Genomic DNA, 17,120 nt, shown 5'->3' with positions numbered 1-17,120 from the left:
GCTTTCCATGTCTTGGCACTGGGATTTTTGCCCTTTCCAAAGAAAACTCATATCAATTTTACTAAGGTCCAAAATCATTAAAAAAAAGCTAAAAAAAGACCCTCCTACTATTTACAGCAGTTTTATTTTGATACTTATAAAAGGGGGGGCTTATCATATTAAGGACACAGTAAGGGGAAGGCAGGTAATCTAGTGCTATAACTTTCCCTGCCTTGCCACAGAAGGTTATACTCTAAAATTGAGATTTGGCTCCCCGGGTTACAGTTGGCTACACCATAAATATAACACCAATAGAGAGACGTGATAAAAGCTAAATATATTGTGAAAACACAAAGACAATATTCAACAAGTCACAAAAAAAACCTTGCATTTAGAAAAATTAGCACCAAATAGAATGTCCAATCACTGGTTTCTAAAAAAAATACATACATTAATAAGCAAGATAATAAAAAGCAGAGGTGCATAATTTGCTAAATAGGGAAAATACCCATTCTGTAACACTCCATTGCAGCAATAATATGCGTATACCCAGTTAAATCAGACATTTTGCCCATTGAGATTTAAGGAACTTACTAAGTCCTTAATGTGATAAGCCCCCTTTTTTATAAGTATCTAAATAAAACTGTTGTAAATAGTAGGAGGATTTTTGCCCATTCCTCAAGGCAAAGTGCTCCAGCTCCTTCAAGTTAGATGGTTTCCTTTGGTGAACAGCAATCTTCAAGTCTGACCTCAGATTCTCAATTGGATTGAGATCTGGGTTTTTACTAGGCCACTCCAAAAAATTTACACATTTCCCATTAAACCACCCAAGTGTTGCTTTAGCAGTATGGTTTGGGTCATTGTCTTGTTGAAAGGTGAACCTCATCCCAGTCTCAAATCAGAGAGAAATTTCAAAAAAGTTGCAAGTTTGCAAGTTTTGGCGTTACAGTGTGCTGCCTTTTTTGTTTGAGTGTATTTGAGTTGGTGACTCTAGGTTCAGCACCTGTTCACACTTAGTCTATGTTGGGATGTGACGGTCAGTTTTTTTAAATTTGTATTCATTAACCTTCTGACTGAGCACTCCGCCTTTTAGCCACAGGTTTTTTTAATCACAGCAGGACCACTACCCCTCCACAGAGATATAGATTTTAGGGTATGTGCACACGTTGCGGATTTTCTACGGATCCGCAGCGTTTTTTGCGGTGCAGAAACACTGCAGATCCGCAAGTGATTTACAGTACAATGTAAATCAATGTGAAAAAAACCCCGCTGTGCTAATGGTGCTGAAAATACCGTGAGGAAACGATGCGGATTAAAAGAAGTAGCACGTCACTTCTTTTTTGCGGATCTGCAGTGTTTTTGTACCCATTCCATTATAGAAATCCGCAGGGGTAAAAACGCAGTAAATCCGCAAAAAATCAGCAGCAAAAACGCATAAAATCCGCACAAAAAACGCGACGAATCCGCACCTGCGTTTTCTGCCAAGAGATGCAGAATCCGCACCAGAAATTCCTAAGCCTAATCCACAACGTGCGCACATAGCCTAAGTCTAGCAGAGGATTCATGTTCCCATACAGATGAAGACTTTATTCTAAGAGAGGAAAGGCATTGTTAGGTCCTGGTAAACGAGAAATGCCTAATCGTTGCTACCAGGTACACATGAATTGGCCAATTTATGCGCTAAACGTTCTAAATTTTTCATATTTCTAGTGCAGTAATGCAATTAAATTTTTATATTTCATGTTTGCAAGTTTTGGCGCTACAGAGTGCTGCCTTTTTTTTTAGTGTATATGAGTTGGTGACTCTAGGTTCAGCACCTGTTCACACTTAGTCTATGTTTGGATGTGATGGTCAGTTTTTTGAAATTTGGATTCATTAGCTTTCTGACTGAGCACTCCGCCTTTTAGCCACATGTGTTTTTAATCACAGCAGGATCACTACCCCTCCAAAGAGATATAGATTTTAGTCTAACAGAGGATTTATGTTCCCATACAGATGAAGACTTTATTCTGAGAGGAAAGGCATTGTTAGGTCCCGGTAAACGAGAAATACCTTATTGTGGCTACCAGGTACACGTGAATTGGCCAATTTATGAGCTAAATGTTCTCAATTTTTCATATTTCTAGTGCAGTAATGCAATTCAATTTTCATGTTTCTTGTTTGCAAGTTTTGGTGCTACAGAGTGCTGCCTTTTTTGTTTGAGTGTATATGAGTTGGTGACTCCAGGTTCAGCACCTGTTCACACCAAGTCTATGTTTGGATGTGATGGTCAGTTTTTTGAAATTTGTATTCATTAGCCTTCTGACTGAGCACTCGCCTTTTAGCCACAGGTCTTTTTAATCACAGCCGGACCACTATCCCTCCACAGAGATATAAATTTTAGTCTAACAGAGGATTCATGTTGCCACACAGATGATGACTTTATTCTAAGAGAGGAAAGGCATTGTTAGGTCTTGGTAAACGAGAAATGCCTTATCATGGCTACCAAGTAAACATGAATTGGCCAATTTATGGGCTAAACTTTCTCAGTTTTTTATATTTCTAGTGCAGTAATGCAATTCAATGTTCATATTTCATGTTTGCAAGTTTTGGCGCTACAGAGTGCTGCTTTTTTTGTTTGAGTTTAAATCAGAGAAAGACGGACACAGGTTTTGCTCAAAAATATTCCTGTATTGCGCATCATCCATCTTCCCCTCAACTCGGACCATTTTCCCTGTCCCTGCTTCCGAAAAACATCCCCACAACATGATGTTGCTACCATCATGTTTCACTGTGGGTATGGTTTTCTTGGGGTGATGAGCTGACACAGCATTTACTTTTGTGGCTAAAAAGTTAAATTTTGGTCTCATCTGACCACAGCACCTACCTCTATACATTTGGGGAGTCTCCCACTTGTTTTTGGCAAAACTCAACTCAAAACAAGCCTTACAATTTTTGTGTGTAAGTAAAGGCTTTTTTTCTGCTGACTCTTCCATAAAGGCAACCGCTATAGAATGTATTATAGACAGATACTCCAGTCTCTGCTTGGGAACTCTGCAGCTCTTTCATGGTTACCTTTGGTCTCTGTGCTGCCTTTCTGTCATTTAATCAAAATGGCGGTGCCTGCGCACTTTCTCTTATCGGTTAGTGCCTATTATCTTCCTGTGTTTTAAAGAAAAAAAATCGCCATCAATATGGTGCCGTCGGGTGCGCCTGAGCATTAGCATCTATTGTGTTCCGATAGATGCTACTCCACAAGCGCCACCGCCGGCGCAGTAGCATCTCTTGATAATCCATTTTGATTAAGTGACATGCTTTTTTTCAAATACTGTACATACATTAGTATATTCATTATGCAAACTAGGAGGAGGTCTTTGAGAAACCTGTCAGCAGTCTGCATTATGAATATAAAATCAGAACACCACATACACCAACCCCGCCTTAGGGCACGAGAATCTCATTAACACAAAACTGAAAATAAAGATTAAAGAACAACCATAAGACGGATTTCATCAACCAAGGTATCATTTTAATCAGTATAATGGTGCCGACCTGACACTGTGTGTATGTTATTATGCACAATCCTGCTGTCAGGTTCCCTTTAATGGTGTTGCAGCCTCTGTGGCCTTTCAGAAAAGGTGTGTATATACTGACAGACCATGTGATCAGGGCCGGACTGGCCATCTGGCAATGCTAGATGGGCCTGTCTCATTGTGGGATGCCTTGTCTGCTGCGTTGTTAACAGAATCTGTGTTCTCAAGACATGCATACTGTTAAGAGTTGTGACGGAGCACAAAGTGGCTGACCCCGTCATTTCCCCCACCAGGCCACCGGTATCATTAGAAATATTGGTCTTGTAGTAAATCTTGCTTTCCTCTATCCAGGGTAATATTAGTGATATATCCCATCTAGTGCTTGAGGACGGGGACAGCATGGGCCTCTGTGATTTCAAATGCCAGTTCTGAATTTCAGCCCCACTCCATACCTGCATGTGATACTTAAGATTTCACACAGGTGGGCTTCCTTTCACTAAGAACGTAACTTATGAAGGTCATTGCTTGTACCACAATTTTTTAGGGGCTTCATGGCAAATATGATGAATATGTACAGTATACACATGCCAATTTTTTGTTATTTCATCCCATAAATCTAATTTCTGCCTATATTTTTCTCACATAAATTCACCAACGTAGACTATTACAAAAATATTTAAACATTGATTGAAATGAGAAAAAGATAGGTAAAGGGGTGAATACTTTTGCAAGCCACAGTATAATATGATGATTGCAATATATTAAGGGGATAAAAACTTTTATAGGAGTGCGTCTTTAAAAATACTAACCGCATGCATTATTAAATAAAAAGCCATCTCATAATGACTGTATTACGGTATGTGGACATAATAGGTATTTGGAGCAGAAGGCGTTTATGCTGAAATATAGCTATTTTAACTACAACTGTAAATTGCCAATGCATGGGACTTTATCAAACATTCAACAATAATACTTACATTTTGTCGCTGTTCACAGAGTTGGTGAAGATAAGCTCTTCCTCCTACAATTACGATCTGGGCATTACGTGGATTGCTGAGATATGCATCCAGCTGTCTTTGCCGAGAACGATACCAGCAGACATAGAAGAATATTTTTATGATGATAAATATTATCACTATTCTGGAAAAAAAGAAGAAATTACTAAATGTTACAACAAAGCAAAGAAAGCAAAAAACTTCTAAGCATTTCTAATTACTGCATTAAAGTTTTAATGCTACATCAAACAGTCCATAAAGGGAACTTGTCACTCCGGATAATACTATAATATATAATATAGTTATAAGCTTAATCTGCAGGTTATCAGCATTAGGAAAGTGCCCATCTTCTGCACTGAAACTGCACCACCCAGGAGAAAATCAAATTTATTCCATCAGCAAGATGCTGGCCTTCAGTCACACAGTCACACCACTCAAAGTACTGTAAGCGGAGGCAATTAGCATGCCCCGATGCTTTGACTTACAGCCAGCTCTGCAATGATGTCTTGCAGGGTCGGTTGTCAGACAGTAACAGTGCGTACTGTAGAGATCCAAGCTCTCAGTTATGCCCGAGGTAGCGTTCAAACAAGCTATGCGGCCTGGTCCAAACTGGTGCAGCTTTATTGCATTCAGAAAACTCCAAGGAATTCAAAACCAAAAACAGGCTCTTCTGGGCACAAAGGTATCACAGCAAATAAAAACACTCATTCAGCAGGCACATATGTTAGTGAAGGCTCACCTGAATAGATTACAGTCCTTTCTCACCAAGCAAGCTTTATACACAGAAGAGGTATGGCCCTACTATTTCTCAGTATTCCCTTCAGCTTGAGTTCCAGCAGCTTCCATCACCAAACAGAAGTGTTCAACTCTGGGCAGAGATCACACTGAGCAGGCTGCAGCTTCCAAATGTTTCTCCGCAGCTCCAACACACAGACTGCTCAGCTTTCCTGGCTGACCAATGCATCCTCCATTCAGAGAGACCCCGGCACCTTTCTCTCTCAGCTACAGCTCATATTTTGGCTGGTCATTCATCAGCTCCATCACATTTCACTCTGCTGCATCCAGCGGACTGACACCACTAGTGAACACAGGCCCTGGTTCTTAGTTAAAGCTAGCGAGGAGCATGTAATTAAGACCTGAAGTGCTATGATTTAACACAGTCCTACCTGGCTTTGCTACATTGCTAACAGTGTTGTGAGTGGTGACTGTAGCCACGCCAGAATGTCTGTATGACTGAAAACTGTTGGCTACTGGAAGGGATAACGTTTTTTTTCTCCAAGCTGCCACACTTTCAGTACTGCGGCTAGTCACAATTACAAGGCATTTAACCTGTAGATTAATCCTACATCTGCAGGTTAATGGCGTTATCCAACTTGACGTGTTTCCTATAGTTCTAACAATCCAAAAAAGCAAAGATGATTAACATGGACACAAGGTTTCCAGCATGTATTGATTTTTACTGTATCAGTCAGACTGAACAATGTGTTTTCCTTTTGCTAGTGCCAATTAACCCACCCCCTATAGCTGGGTGCAGATGGAATGCCATGGCAACCGGTGGCCTAACACTGGCATCCATGTCTGCCAAATACTGATGCCTATTAGCATAGGATCGAATGTTCAAGTCCACTTAGAGGATTAATAAATGTTGTAAAAACTACTACTCAGCAAAATCCATATATTTCATTTAAACAATCTGTGTCCAGGACTGCCCAACACTCAGTATGGGGGATTGGGAACAGGAAAACTCAGACAGGTAAAGTCCTGTACACAGATTGTTAAAATAAATATAGTGTGTACATTTTTCTCAGCAGCAGTTGAAGGGAGCTTCTAAAGGAGCATGAACTAGGCATTGAATCAACACTGCAGCATAATGTTTGGGAGAGAGGGAGGCAAAATAAAGTAATGAATAGTGATGAGCGAATATACTTGTTGCTCGGGTGATCTCTGAGTACTTGTTAGTGTTCGGAGATTAAGTTTTCATTGCGGCAGCTGAATGATTTACAGCTATTAGCCAGCTTAATTACATGTGCAGATTCCCTAGCAACCAGGCAACCCCCACATGTACTCAACCTGGATAGTAGCTGTAAATCATTCAACTGAGGCGATGAAAACTTAATCTCCGAACACTAACAAATACTCGGAGGTCACCCAAGCGTGCTCGGGAAAACCCGAGCAACGAGTATACTCGCTCGTCACTAGTAGTGAAGCATATTTTAAAAATTCATGACTTTGCAAACATTTATATATATATATATATATATATATATATATATATATATATATATATATATATATATACACACTGTATATATATATATATATATTGTGAGGTAGTGAAGGGAATCATATACGAGGGTCGCTATGTGTCCCCCAGGATGCGGACGAATTCATATTAAACCCGCTGGAGCACCTTGTGTTTCCAGCAGAACGCCTGTGAATCACAAGGCAACATAAAAGGAAGCCTGTGAATCACAAGGCAAAATAAAAGGAAGCATGGATTGGGTCCAAGTAGTTGACCCAGTCAGATTGTTAGGAAAACCTGACAAGGGCTTTAATTTTTTAGAGGGATTTGCAGGTATAGTAGTGCGAATCTGTGGCGCCCCTGCGGTCCGGCTGCCACAATGGTATCACCTCCCTATCCAGTGGTGGTATCATGTCTGGAGGTAAATGGAGCTCCCTACACTAAATAAACCACACATCCAAACACAAGTCTGCTCCCTGACGAGAAGGGGGAGCACAAGCCCCTAGTTTGTAGGGTGACTGTCCTTTCTGGCTGGGGGGAGCAGTTAGAGCAGAGTGTAGTGTGAGGAAGGGAAGGAGAGAGCACATGGAGTTTCCAGGGGTTGGAGCTATGGAAAGCTCACCCTAGGATAAGATGAGAACGGGGCACCAGAGCCCTAGGCTACCAGGGATTGCAAATCCATGGAGCAGAAACTGGAGACTAGGGAACTGCAGGTTCTCTGGTCACCCCTGCAGCACCAGAAGCAACACATTACAGAGAGTTCAGACCTGGAACCGAGAATACAGCTTCCAAAAGGGGCTCGCAATGTATGCTGGCTGGAGTTGCTGCAGAATAGACAAGCAGGGGAGTACAGAACAGCTCATAAGCTGCTGAATCTCCAAAGAGACAAACACAGAACGGAAGGCTCATTCTACACAATTGGTGGAGTGGACTCCAGTTGCTTCCAGACCGGCCGGAGCTTGTACTTAGTGACCAGTACCCCTGGATTCAACCTGCATCCACCAGTAAAGGTAAAGACTGAATTCCTTCGCCTCCTTGCTTCTTTCTGCTGCACTGCTCACTACAGGGCATCATTGCTCCAGGGACATACTCCTGCTAAGGGGAGTGATCCATCTTGCTGCATTACCATCTATCCCCTGGGGTCCCCACTTGCGGTGCTGGCCATGCCTGGCCAGACACGTCAGCTGGCGTCACGATACAACCATAATCTATTATCCCCTGTAATTACTCCCTTTTCATTTGCCCGGTCAGGGCTATGGCGTTGGGCAATCGCCACTGTGACATCCCTGATAGACTGCCTGCCTGGCTACCGAGTAACCACGGCCCGCGCGACCGTGGCAAATCCCTCTCTCCACTCTGGGTTTTTGAAGTGGCTCTATGGCCACGATTCCATTTAACCTCACAGTTTGGCTTTGGGTGCATCAGTTTGGAGTCTTGCAAGCTGCAGAGCAGGAGGCTCTGTGCAATCCAGACCTGTCACGCCAACACAGAGCCAGGGACTTCACAGGGGCTGATGCACCCAGGAGTTAGAGCGGTGCCATTGCCCACAGCAACAGGTTGGAACAAGGACTATTTGTGAAAACCCGGCTGTGATCCGGAGGATATCACTTCTGTTTATGTGAGTCTGAAAACAAAGACTTTTATGTTGAACTTTCTATGGTCCCTGCCTATCTGTCGCACTGTTAAAACCACACTGCACTACAATAATATATATATATATAATATTGTGGTTACTCTATAAAAGGTCTATTCAAGGGGCTATTTTGTTTGTACTACCTGAAGTCATTGACTTGCAGGCAATTCAGCTACTCAACATCAACACATCAGCTCTTTCCCTATCGGGCTATTCTGTAACATCATGCTGACTGAACACTGTCTCCCCACAGTTAGGCAGCAGGGAGTTGGCTGTCATTCAGCAGAGTGGAGGAGAAAGTGGTTGCTCTGTCGCCGTGACATCAGTGGAAGCCACTGTCTGTGCCTCCTCTGTGCTAACAGTACAACAATCCAGTAAGTGACACTTCACTGGAGTCAGGATCTCTATTACATCACTGAATTCAAGATATCTACCGTATATACGAGTATAAGCCGAGATTCTCAGCCCCAAAAAATGGGCTGAAAGTGCCCCTCTCGGCTTATACTCGAGTCATGGTCGGCGGGTGAGGGGGAGCGACGACTGTCAAATACTCACTTGCTCCCGGCGTTCCTGACGCAGTTCCTGCGTGTCTCATGGTCTCCGGGCACGGCTGCTTCTTCCCCTGTTCAGCGGTCACTGGTACCGCTCATTAAAGTAATGAATATGGACTCCACTCCCATAGGGTTGGAGCAACATATTCATTACTGTAATAAGCGGTACCATGTGACCGCTCACTACAGGAAGAAGCTGCCGCGCCCGGAGACCGTGGGACACGCAAGGACCGCGTCAGGAGCGCCAGGAGCAAGTGAGTATTTCATATTTACCTTCCCTCGTTCCACCGATGCTGTCTTCCGCGTCCTCTGCACTGACTGTTCAGGTCAGAGGGCGCGATGACGTATTAGTGTGCGCGCCGCCCTCTGCCTGAACAGTCAGTGCGGAGAGACGGGACGCTGAGGAGCAGCGGGCAGCAACGAGAGGTGAGTATGTAATTTATTTATTTTTTAGTGCAGAAGCAGCAGCATTACATGTGGCACAATGTTATATGGAGCATCTATGGGGCCATAAAGAACTGCATAGAGCATTATATGGGGCATCTATGGGGCCATAAAGAATTGCATGGAGCATTATATGGGGCATCTATGTGGCCATAATGAACTGCATGGAGCATTATATGGGGCATCTATGAGGCCATAAAGAACTACATGGAGCATTATATGGGGCATCTATGGGGCCATAAAGAACTGCATGGATCATTATATGGGGCATATTTGTATATGGAGAATCTTATGGAGTCATAAAGAACTGCATGGAGCATTATATGGGGCATCTATGTGGCCATAATGAACTTCATGGAGCATTATATGGGGCATCTATGGGGCCATAAAGAACTGCACGGAGCATTATATGGGGCATCTATGGGGCCATAATGAACTGCACGGAGCATTATATGGGGCATCTATGATGCCATAAAGAACTGCATGGAGCATTATATGGGGCATCTATGGGGCCATAAAGAACTGCATGGAGCATTATATGGGGCATCTATGGGGCCATAAAGAACTGCATGGAGCATTATATGGGGCATCTATGGGGCCATAAAGAACTGCATGGATCATTATATGGGGCATATTTGTATATGGAGAATCTTATGGAGCCATAAAGAACTGCATGGAGCATTATATGGGGCATCTATGTGGCCATAATGAACTTCATGGAGCATTATATGGGGCATCTATGGGGCCATAAAGAACTGCATGGAACATTATATGGGGCATCTATGGGGCCATAATGAACTGCACGGAGCATTATATGGGGCATCTATGGGGCCATAAAGAACTGCATGGAGCATTATATGGGGCATATTTGTATATGGAGCATCTTATGGGGCCATAAAGAACTGCATGGAGCATTATATGGGGCATCTATGTGGCCATAATGAACTGCATGGAGCATTATATGGGGCATCTATGATGCCATAAAGAACTGCATGGAGCATTATATGGGGCATCTATGGGGCCATAAAGAACTGCATGGAGCATTATATGGGGCATCTATGGGGCCATAAAGAACTGCATGGAGCATTATATGGGGCATCTATGGGGCCATAAAGAACTGCATGGAGCATTATATGGGGCATCTATGGGGCCATAATGAACTGCATGGAGCATTATATGGGGCATCTATGTTACTAAACTGTATTTGTCCTTGCATAATCATCCTATCACCTGAACAGAGGGAGAGGTGAGGGGTCTTGTAGAGACCCTATATAATATCTCACCCAGAGACACCTATTGGCAGATCCAGGACAGAGCACGTGAATAGGAGATCTGCCCAAATGTTTGTGGTGACTCCTCTGCAGAGAATCATTCATGGACCTAATTTGTAAGAGCTTTCTTTATCCCTTTTTATATTATACTGATTTTGCCTTGTGTTTATGTATGTTTATTACTTCATCTTTTTGTCATTTCTGTAAGTACTATACTTTTTTTACTTATTAAATTAAAAATTTTATAAGTTTGTTCCTTGCTGCTGTAAAAGTACCCACAACCTCAAAGAAGGAAAGTATAGTCTGGTTGTGTTACCCTGTGCATGCCAAAGTACAGCTTGAGAAAGTTGGGTTAGTGTGTATTAGAGCAGGTGTCTGGCTGACGGCAAAACGGTGAGTGGTGGCAGTAAAAACGTGTGGTGTGGATGTGTGAACTGGCTGCAGTCCGTGTTTAACTCATTGTTAGCCTATAACGATAGGTGAGTTCAAGTGTGAATATGAGTAGCAGAGTACCCCTCTACAGTAATTTGATTTACGTGTACAAAAAAGTGGGCATAGTTTGTGACACAATTAGCAACAATGGTGGGATTATTTTTAATAGAGCAGTAAGTGCCTGGATTATTTTTTTAACCATTGCATTCAGGGACTAATAGAATCATAATGAGGAGCATTACGGCCATCTAGTACAAACTCTGTGGTTAATTTTATCAAATGAAGACATAAGAGGCAAAAACAGTCCCCCAGTCTTGTTTTCATTTCCTATCTTCAGTTTGGCAAGTAACTGCTAACAGGACAACTACTTATAAGCAAGAGAAAGCTTTACTCATTCACGATTGTGAAGAGATAGGAATCATTGGTACTGATGGGGCTGTGGAGTCGGTAGGCTAGATCTCAGATTCAGACTCCTGTAGTTCCCTGACTCCAACTCCGCAGCACTGGTCACTACTGAGCATGTACATAACGTGTAGCACAGATTCATCTCAACTAAAAGCCGAGATCCTTAGATCAGGAACAAAACAGACATTTATAGGACACTAGATGGTAGCCCGATTCTAACGCATCGGGTATTCTAGAATATGTATGTAGTTTATTTATGAAGATTTTAGAATAATGCAATTTATACACAGGATTCGGCCGGCCTTCGCATGTCGCTGATTGTTCGCGGCCAGCCACATAGTATATAGCACAGCCACGTAGTATATAACAGCCCACGTAGTATATAGCACAGCCACGTAGTATATAGCACAGCCCACGGAGTATATAGCACAGCCATCTAATATATAAAGCTGAATGTGTGTGTGTATGTATGTGTGTGTGTATGTCCGGGATTGGCATCTGCACCGTCACAGCTACAGCCACAAAATTTTGCACAGTCACACGTCTGGACCCCGAAAGCGTCATAGGCTATGTTGTGAGTCAAAATTTTAACCCCGCGCTTTCCAACTCACCAAACAATTTTGCCCCTATCTACATAATGGGGAAAAAGTGAAAGGAAAAGTGTTGGAGGCAAATTGACAGCTGCCAGATGTGAACAAGGGGGACGCGATGGCGCCAAAGAGTATATACCGTACAGTTGCTAAGGTGGGGCCCCGACATGGGATACTCACCACACACGGGGATATGAACACACACAAAATGCGCCACACACTACCACGTGCTTGAACACATATACCACCCTCAGCACACATTTCATCACACATACACCAACCTCGCCACATAAAAGTCAAAACACAAAAATCGCCGCTCAAAACTCCCACGCAAACTAGGCTCACGCAAAACTCGCCACACGTGCAAAACTCACCTCATGGAAAACTCGCCACACGCAAAACTTGCACACGCGGAAAAATTGCCACATGCACAAAAGTTGCAACACATGCAAAAGTTGCCTCACACAAAACTTGCACATACTCAGAACGCACCACACATAAAACTCGCCACGCGCAAAACTCACCATGCGCAAAACTTGCTGCACACAACTTGCTACACTAACCTGTCACATGCAACTCGACACACAAAAAGTTGCCACACGCATGTCGCCACACAAAACTCATCTCACAAAAGTCGCTACATGCATGTCGCCACACACAACTCAACACACACAACTTGACACGTGAAACTCGCCCTAAAACACACACAAGTCTGGTATTATCCTTCAAAAATAAAAATCTGATTAATAAGCAGACAAACTACAAGAGCAACAACTGTACCATATAGGAAATACGGCAGCTGTCAGTCACATGACCTGTCTATTATGTGTATGTGTGAGCTAATATATACTGCCAGGGGGGAGGGCTTCCTGTTGGCTGGGGATTTATCAGGCTGCCAATTTAGCTTACAAATACTGAGGTAAAAATACTGACCAAATAACGTGTGAACAAGGTCTAATACAGGAGGAGATGACACACAGATACTGTATATACTATAAACAGGAGAGATGACACACAGATATATACTATATACAGGAGAGATGACACACAGATATATACTATATACAGGAGAGCTGACACACAGGTACATACTATATACAGGGGAGATGACACACAGGTATATACTATATACAGGAGGAGATGACATACAGGTACATACTATATACAGGAGGAGATGACACACAGATATATACTTTATACAGCAGGAGATGACATACAGGTACATACTATATACAGGAGATGACACACAGATATATACTATATACAGGAGGAGATGACACACAGATAGATACTATATACAGGAGGAGATGACATACAGGTACATACTATATACAGGGGAGATGACACACATGTATATACTATATACAGGAGGAGATGACATATAGGTATATACAGGAGGAGATGACACACAGAAATATACTATATACAGGGGAGATAACACACAGGTATATACTATATACAGGGGAGATGACACACAGGTATATACTATATACAGGAAGAGATGACACACACATATATACTATATACAGGGGAGATGACACACAGGTATATACTATATAAAGGAGGAGATGACACACTGGTATATACTATATACAGGGGAGATGACATACAGGTACATACTATATACAGGGGAGATGACACACAGGTATATACTATATACAGGGGAGATAACACACAGGTATATACTATATACAGGGGCGATGACACACAGGTATATACTATATACAGGAGGAGATGACACACAGGTATATACTATATACAGGAGGAGATGACACACAGGTATATACTATATACAGGGGAGATGACGCCCAGGTATATACTATATACAGGGGAGATGACACACACATATATACTATATACAGGTAATGACACACAGGTATATACTATATACAGGAGATGACATACAGGTATATACTATATACAGGAGGAGATGACACACACATGTATACTATATACAGGGGAGATGACACACAGGTAAATATTATATACAGGAGGAGATGACACACTGGTATATACCATATACAGGGGAGATAACATACAGGTACATACTATATACAGGGGAGATGACACACAGGTATATACTATATACAGGGGAGATGACACAGGTATATACTATATACAGGAGGAGATGACACATAGGAATATACTATATACAGGAGATGACATACAGGTACATACTATATACAGGAGGAGATGACATACAGGTACATACTATATACAGGAGATGACACACAGATATATACTATATACAGGAGATGACACACAGATATATACTATATACAGGAGGAGATGACACGCAGGTATATACTATATACAGGGGAGATGACACACGTATATACTATATACAGGAGGAGATGACACACAGGTATATACTATATACAGGAGATGACATACAGGTACATATTATATATAGGAGGAGATGACACAGGTATATACTGTATACAGGAGCAGATGACACACAGGTATATACTATATACAGGAGGAGATGACACAATGTCAGGACTCTGAACATTTTGATTACCTTTTGTGCATTACTGCCCTTTTCCAAGATGGCGTCTTTGGTCTCATGTGCACTGTGTCTTCCTGCTATATAACTCCACCCCAGCCTTTAGTCTGTGCTAGAGTATTCTGCCTTGCCTCCAGCTCCTGATGACTCCCTGGCTTTGCACCTGCACCTGCTCCTGTGAACCTGTGTGGAGATCCTGCTACTCAGCTCTGAGTTTCTGCTGCATACATCGGTTTCCAGTAATCCTCCATCTGGCTGCTTGTGTTTGTTTCCATCTGCATTTGCTGGACATGTAAGCTGTTGCTGCTCTGCTTAAACCTGAGACTTTTACCCAGGCCTCCCTGGTTGTGCTAAGATATTATTTGAACTGCCTTATAAGTATATCTATCTGTGTTTGGACTACCAAGGACTTATTTGTGTCAAGTATCCTCAAGAATAATTGTGCTTCATAGACTTTCTGCGTGATTGCATTTTCCTCTGAAGTTTCCTATAGACTGTTAAGCTGCGTTTAATATTTACACCAAGTGTTGTGGACTTGAATTTCTCTCTGCACCTGTTTGAATCACCGTGTGATAATATAGACTTTACCACTTATAAAACTGTGTCCTGTAGTTGTCTTGTTCCATGCAAAGAGTCTCCTGAGTTATCCCTTATAATCATTACACACACGTATATACTATATACAGGAGGAGATGACTTACAGGTGTATACTATATAAAATAGGAGATGACACAAAGGTATATAGAGGAGGAGATGACATACAGCAGGTATATACTATATACAGGGGAGATGACATACAGGTATATAGTATATACAGAAGAGATGACATACAGGTATATACTATATACAGGAGGAGATGACACATAGGTAGATACAATATACAGGAGGAGATGACATACAGATATATACTATATACAGAAGAGATGACATACAGGTATATACTATATACAGGAGGAGATGACACATAGGTAGATACAATATACAGGAGGAGATGACACACAGATATATACTATATACAGAAGAGATGACATACAGGTATATACTATATACAGGAGGAGATGACACATAGGTAGATACAATATACAGGAGGAGATGACATACCGCAGGTATATACTATTTACAGGGGAGATGACATACAGGTATATACTATATACAGGAGATGACATACATGTGTATACTATATATAAGGGAGATGACAAACATGTATATACTGAGGGGAAAATGAGGTGTGAGGTGAAAATGAGGGGTGTGAGGTGAAAATGAAAAGGTGTGAGTGCAAAATGAGAGGAGTGCGGGAAAATAGTGGATTGATTGGAAAATGACAGATGTGAGGTCGAAATGACAAGTGTTAGGGGTGAATGAGAGGAGTGAGGGGGAAAATAAGAGGAGTGAGGGGGAAAATGAGAGATGTAAGGGAGAAAATGAGAGATGTGAGGGGGAAAATGAGAGGCGTGATGGGAAAATAAGAGAAGTGAGGTGCTATAACTAACCACAGATATTTACTATGCCCAGGCAACGCCGGGCTCTTCAGCTAGTGTAGTATATAACACAGCCCATGGAGTATATAGCACAGCCACGTAGTATATAGCACAGCCCACGGAGTGTATAACAGCCCACATAGCATATAACACAGCCACGTAGTTTATAACAGCCCACGTAGAATATAACACAGCTCACGTAGTATATAACAGCCCACGCACGAAGTATATAACACAGCCCATGTAGTGTATAACACAGCCCACGTAGTGTATAACACAGCCCACATAGTGTATAACACAGGCCACGTAGTATATAACAGCCCACATAGTATATAACACATCCCACGTAGTGTATAGCACAGCCCACGTAGTATATAGCACAGCCACATAGTATATTACACAGCCACGTAGTATATTGCACAGCCCACATAGTATATTGTACAGCACACGTAGTACATTGCACAGCCCACGTAGTACATTGCACAGCCCACGTAGTACATTGCACAGCCCACGGAGTGTATAACAGCCCACATAGCATATAACACAGCCACGTAGTTTATAACAGCCCACGTAGAATATAACACAGCTCACGTAGTATATAACAGCCCACGCACGAAGTATATAACACAGCCCATGTAGTGTATAACACAGCCCACGTAGTGTATAACACAGCCCACATAGTGTATAACACAGGCCACGTAGTATATAACAGCCCACATAGTATATAACACATCCCACATAGTGTATAGCACAGCCACGTAGTATATTGCACAGCCCACGTAGTATATTGTACAGCCCACGTAGTACATTGCACAGCCCACGTAGTACATTGCACAGCCCACGTAGTACATTGCACAGCCCACGTAGTACATTGCACAGCCCACGGAGTACATTGCACAGCCCACGTAGCATATTTAGCAAGGTGGCCATCATATCACTGTTAAAAAAAAAGAATTAAAATGAAAAATAGTTATATACTCACCTTCCGTTGGCCCCCGGATCCAGGCGAAGCGTTTACCGATGCTCGTCGCGCACTCCGGTCCCAAGAGTGCATTGCAGTCTCGCGAGATGGTGACATAACG

At 42.3% G+C, this 17,120-nt stretch overlaps 1 protein-coding gene across 2 annotated transcripts in view; it reads right to left on the bottom strand.

Moving 5' to 3' along the window:
- The window catches only part of LOC143782310 (uncharacterized), a 153,350-nt gene that overhangs the window by 53,132 nt on the left and 83,098 nt on the right, over window positions 1-17,120 (bottom strand). For both annotated transcript variants that reach the window (XM_077269632.1, XM_077269633.1), the window contains exon 3: window positions 4,469-4,631. In XM_077269632.1, coding sequence (XP_077125747.1) covers window positions 4,469-4,631 — 163 coding nt within the window. The remainder of the gene's footprint in view (window positions 1-4,468; window positions 4,632-17,120) is intronic.

Source organism: Ranitomeya variabilis, chromosome 6 (genome assembly GCF_051348905.1).
Source record: "Ranitomeya variabilis isolate aRanVar5 chromosome 6, aRanVar5.hap1, whole genome shotgun sequence".
Lineage (NCBI taxonomy): Eukaryota > Metazoa > Chordata > Amphibia > Anura > Dendrobatidae > Ranitomeya > Ranitomeya variabilis.
The sequence above is the reverse complement of the archived record's forward strand: the minus strand, read 5'-3'. Positions and strand labels throughout refer to the sequence as shown.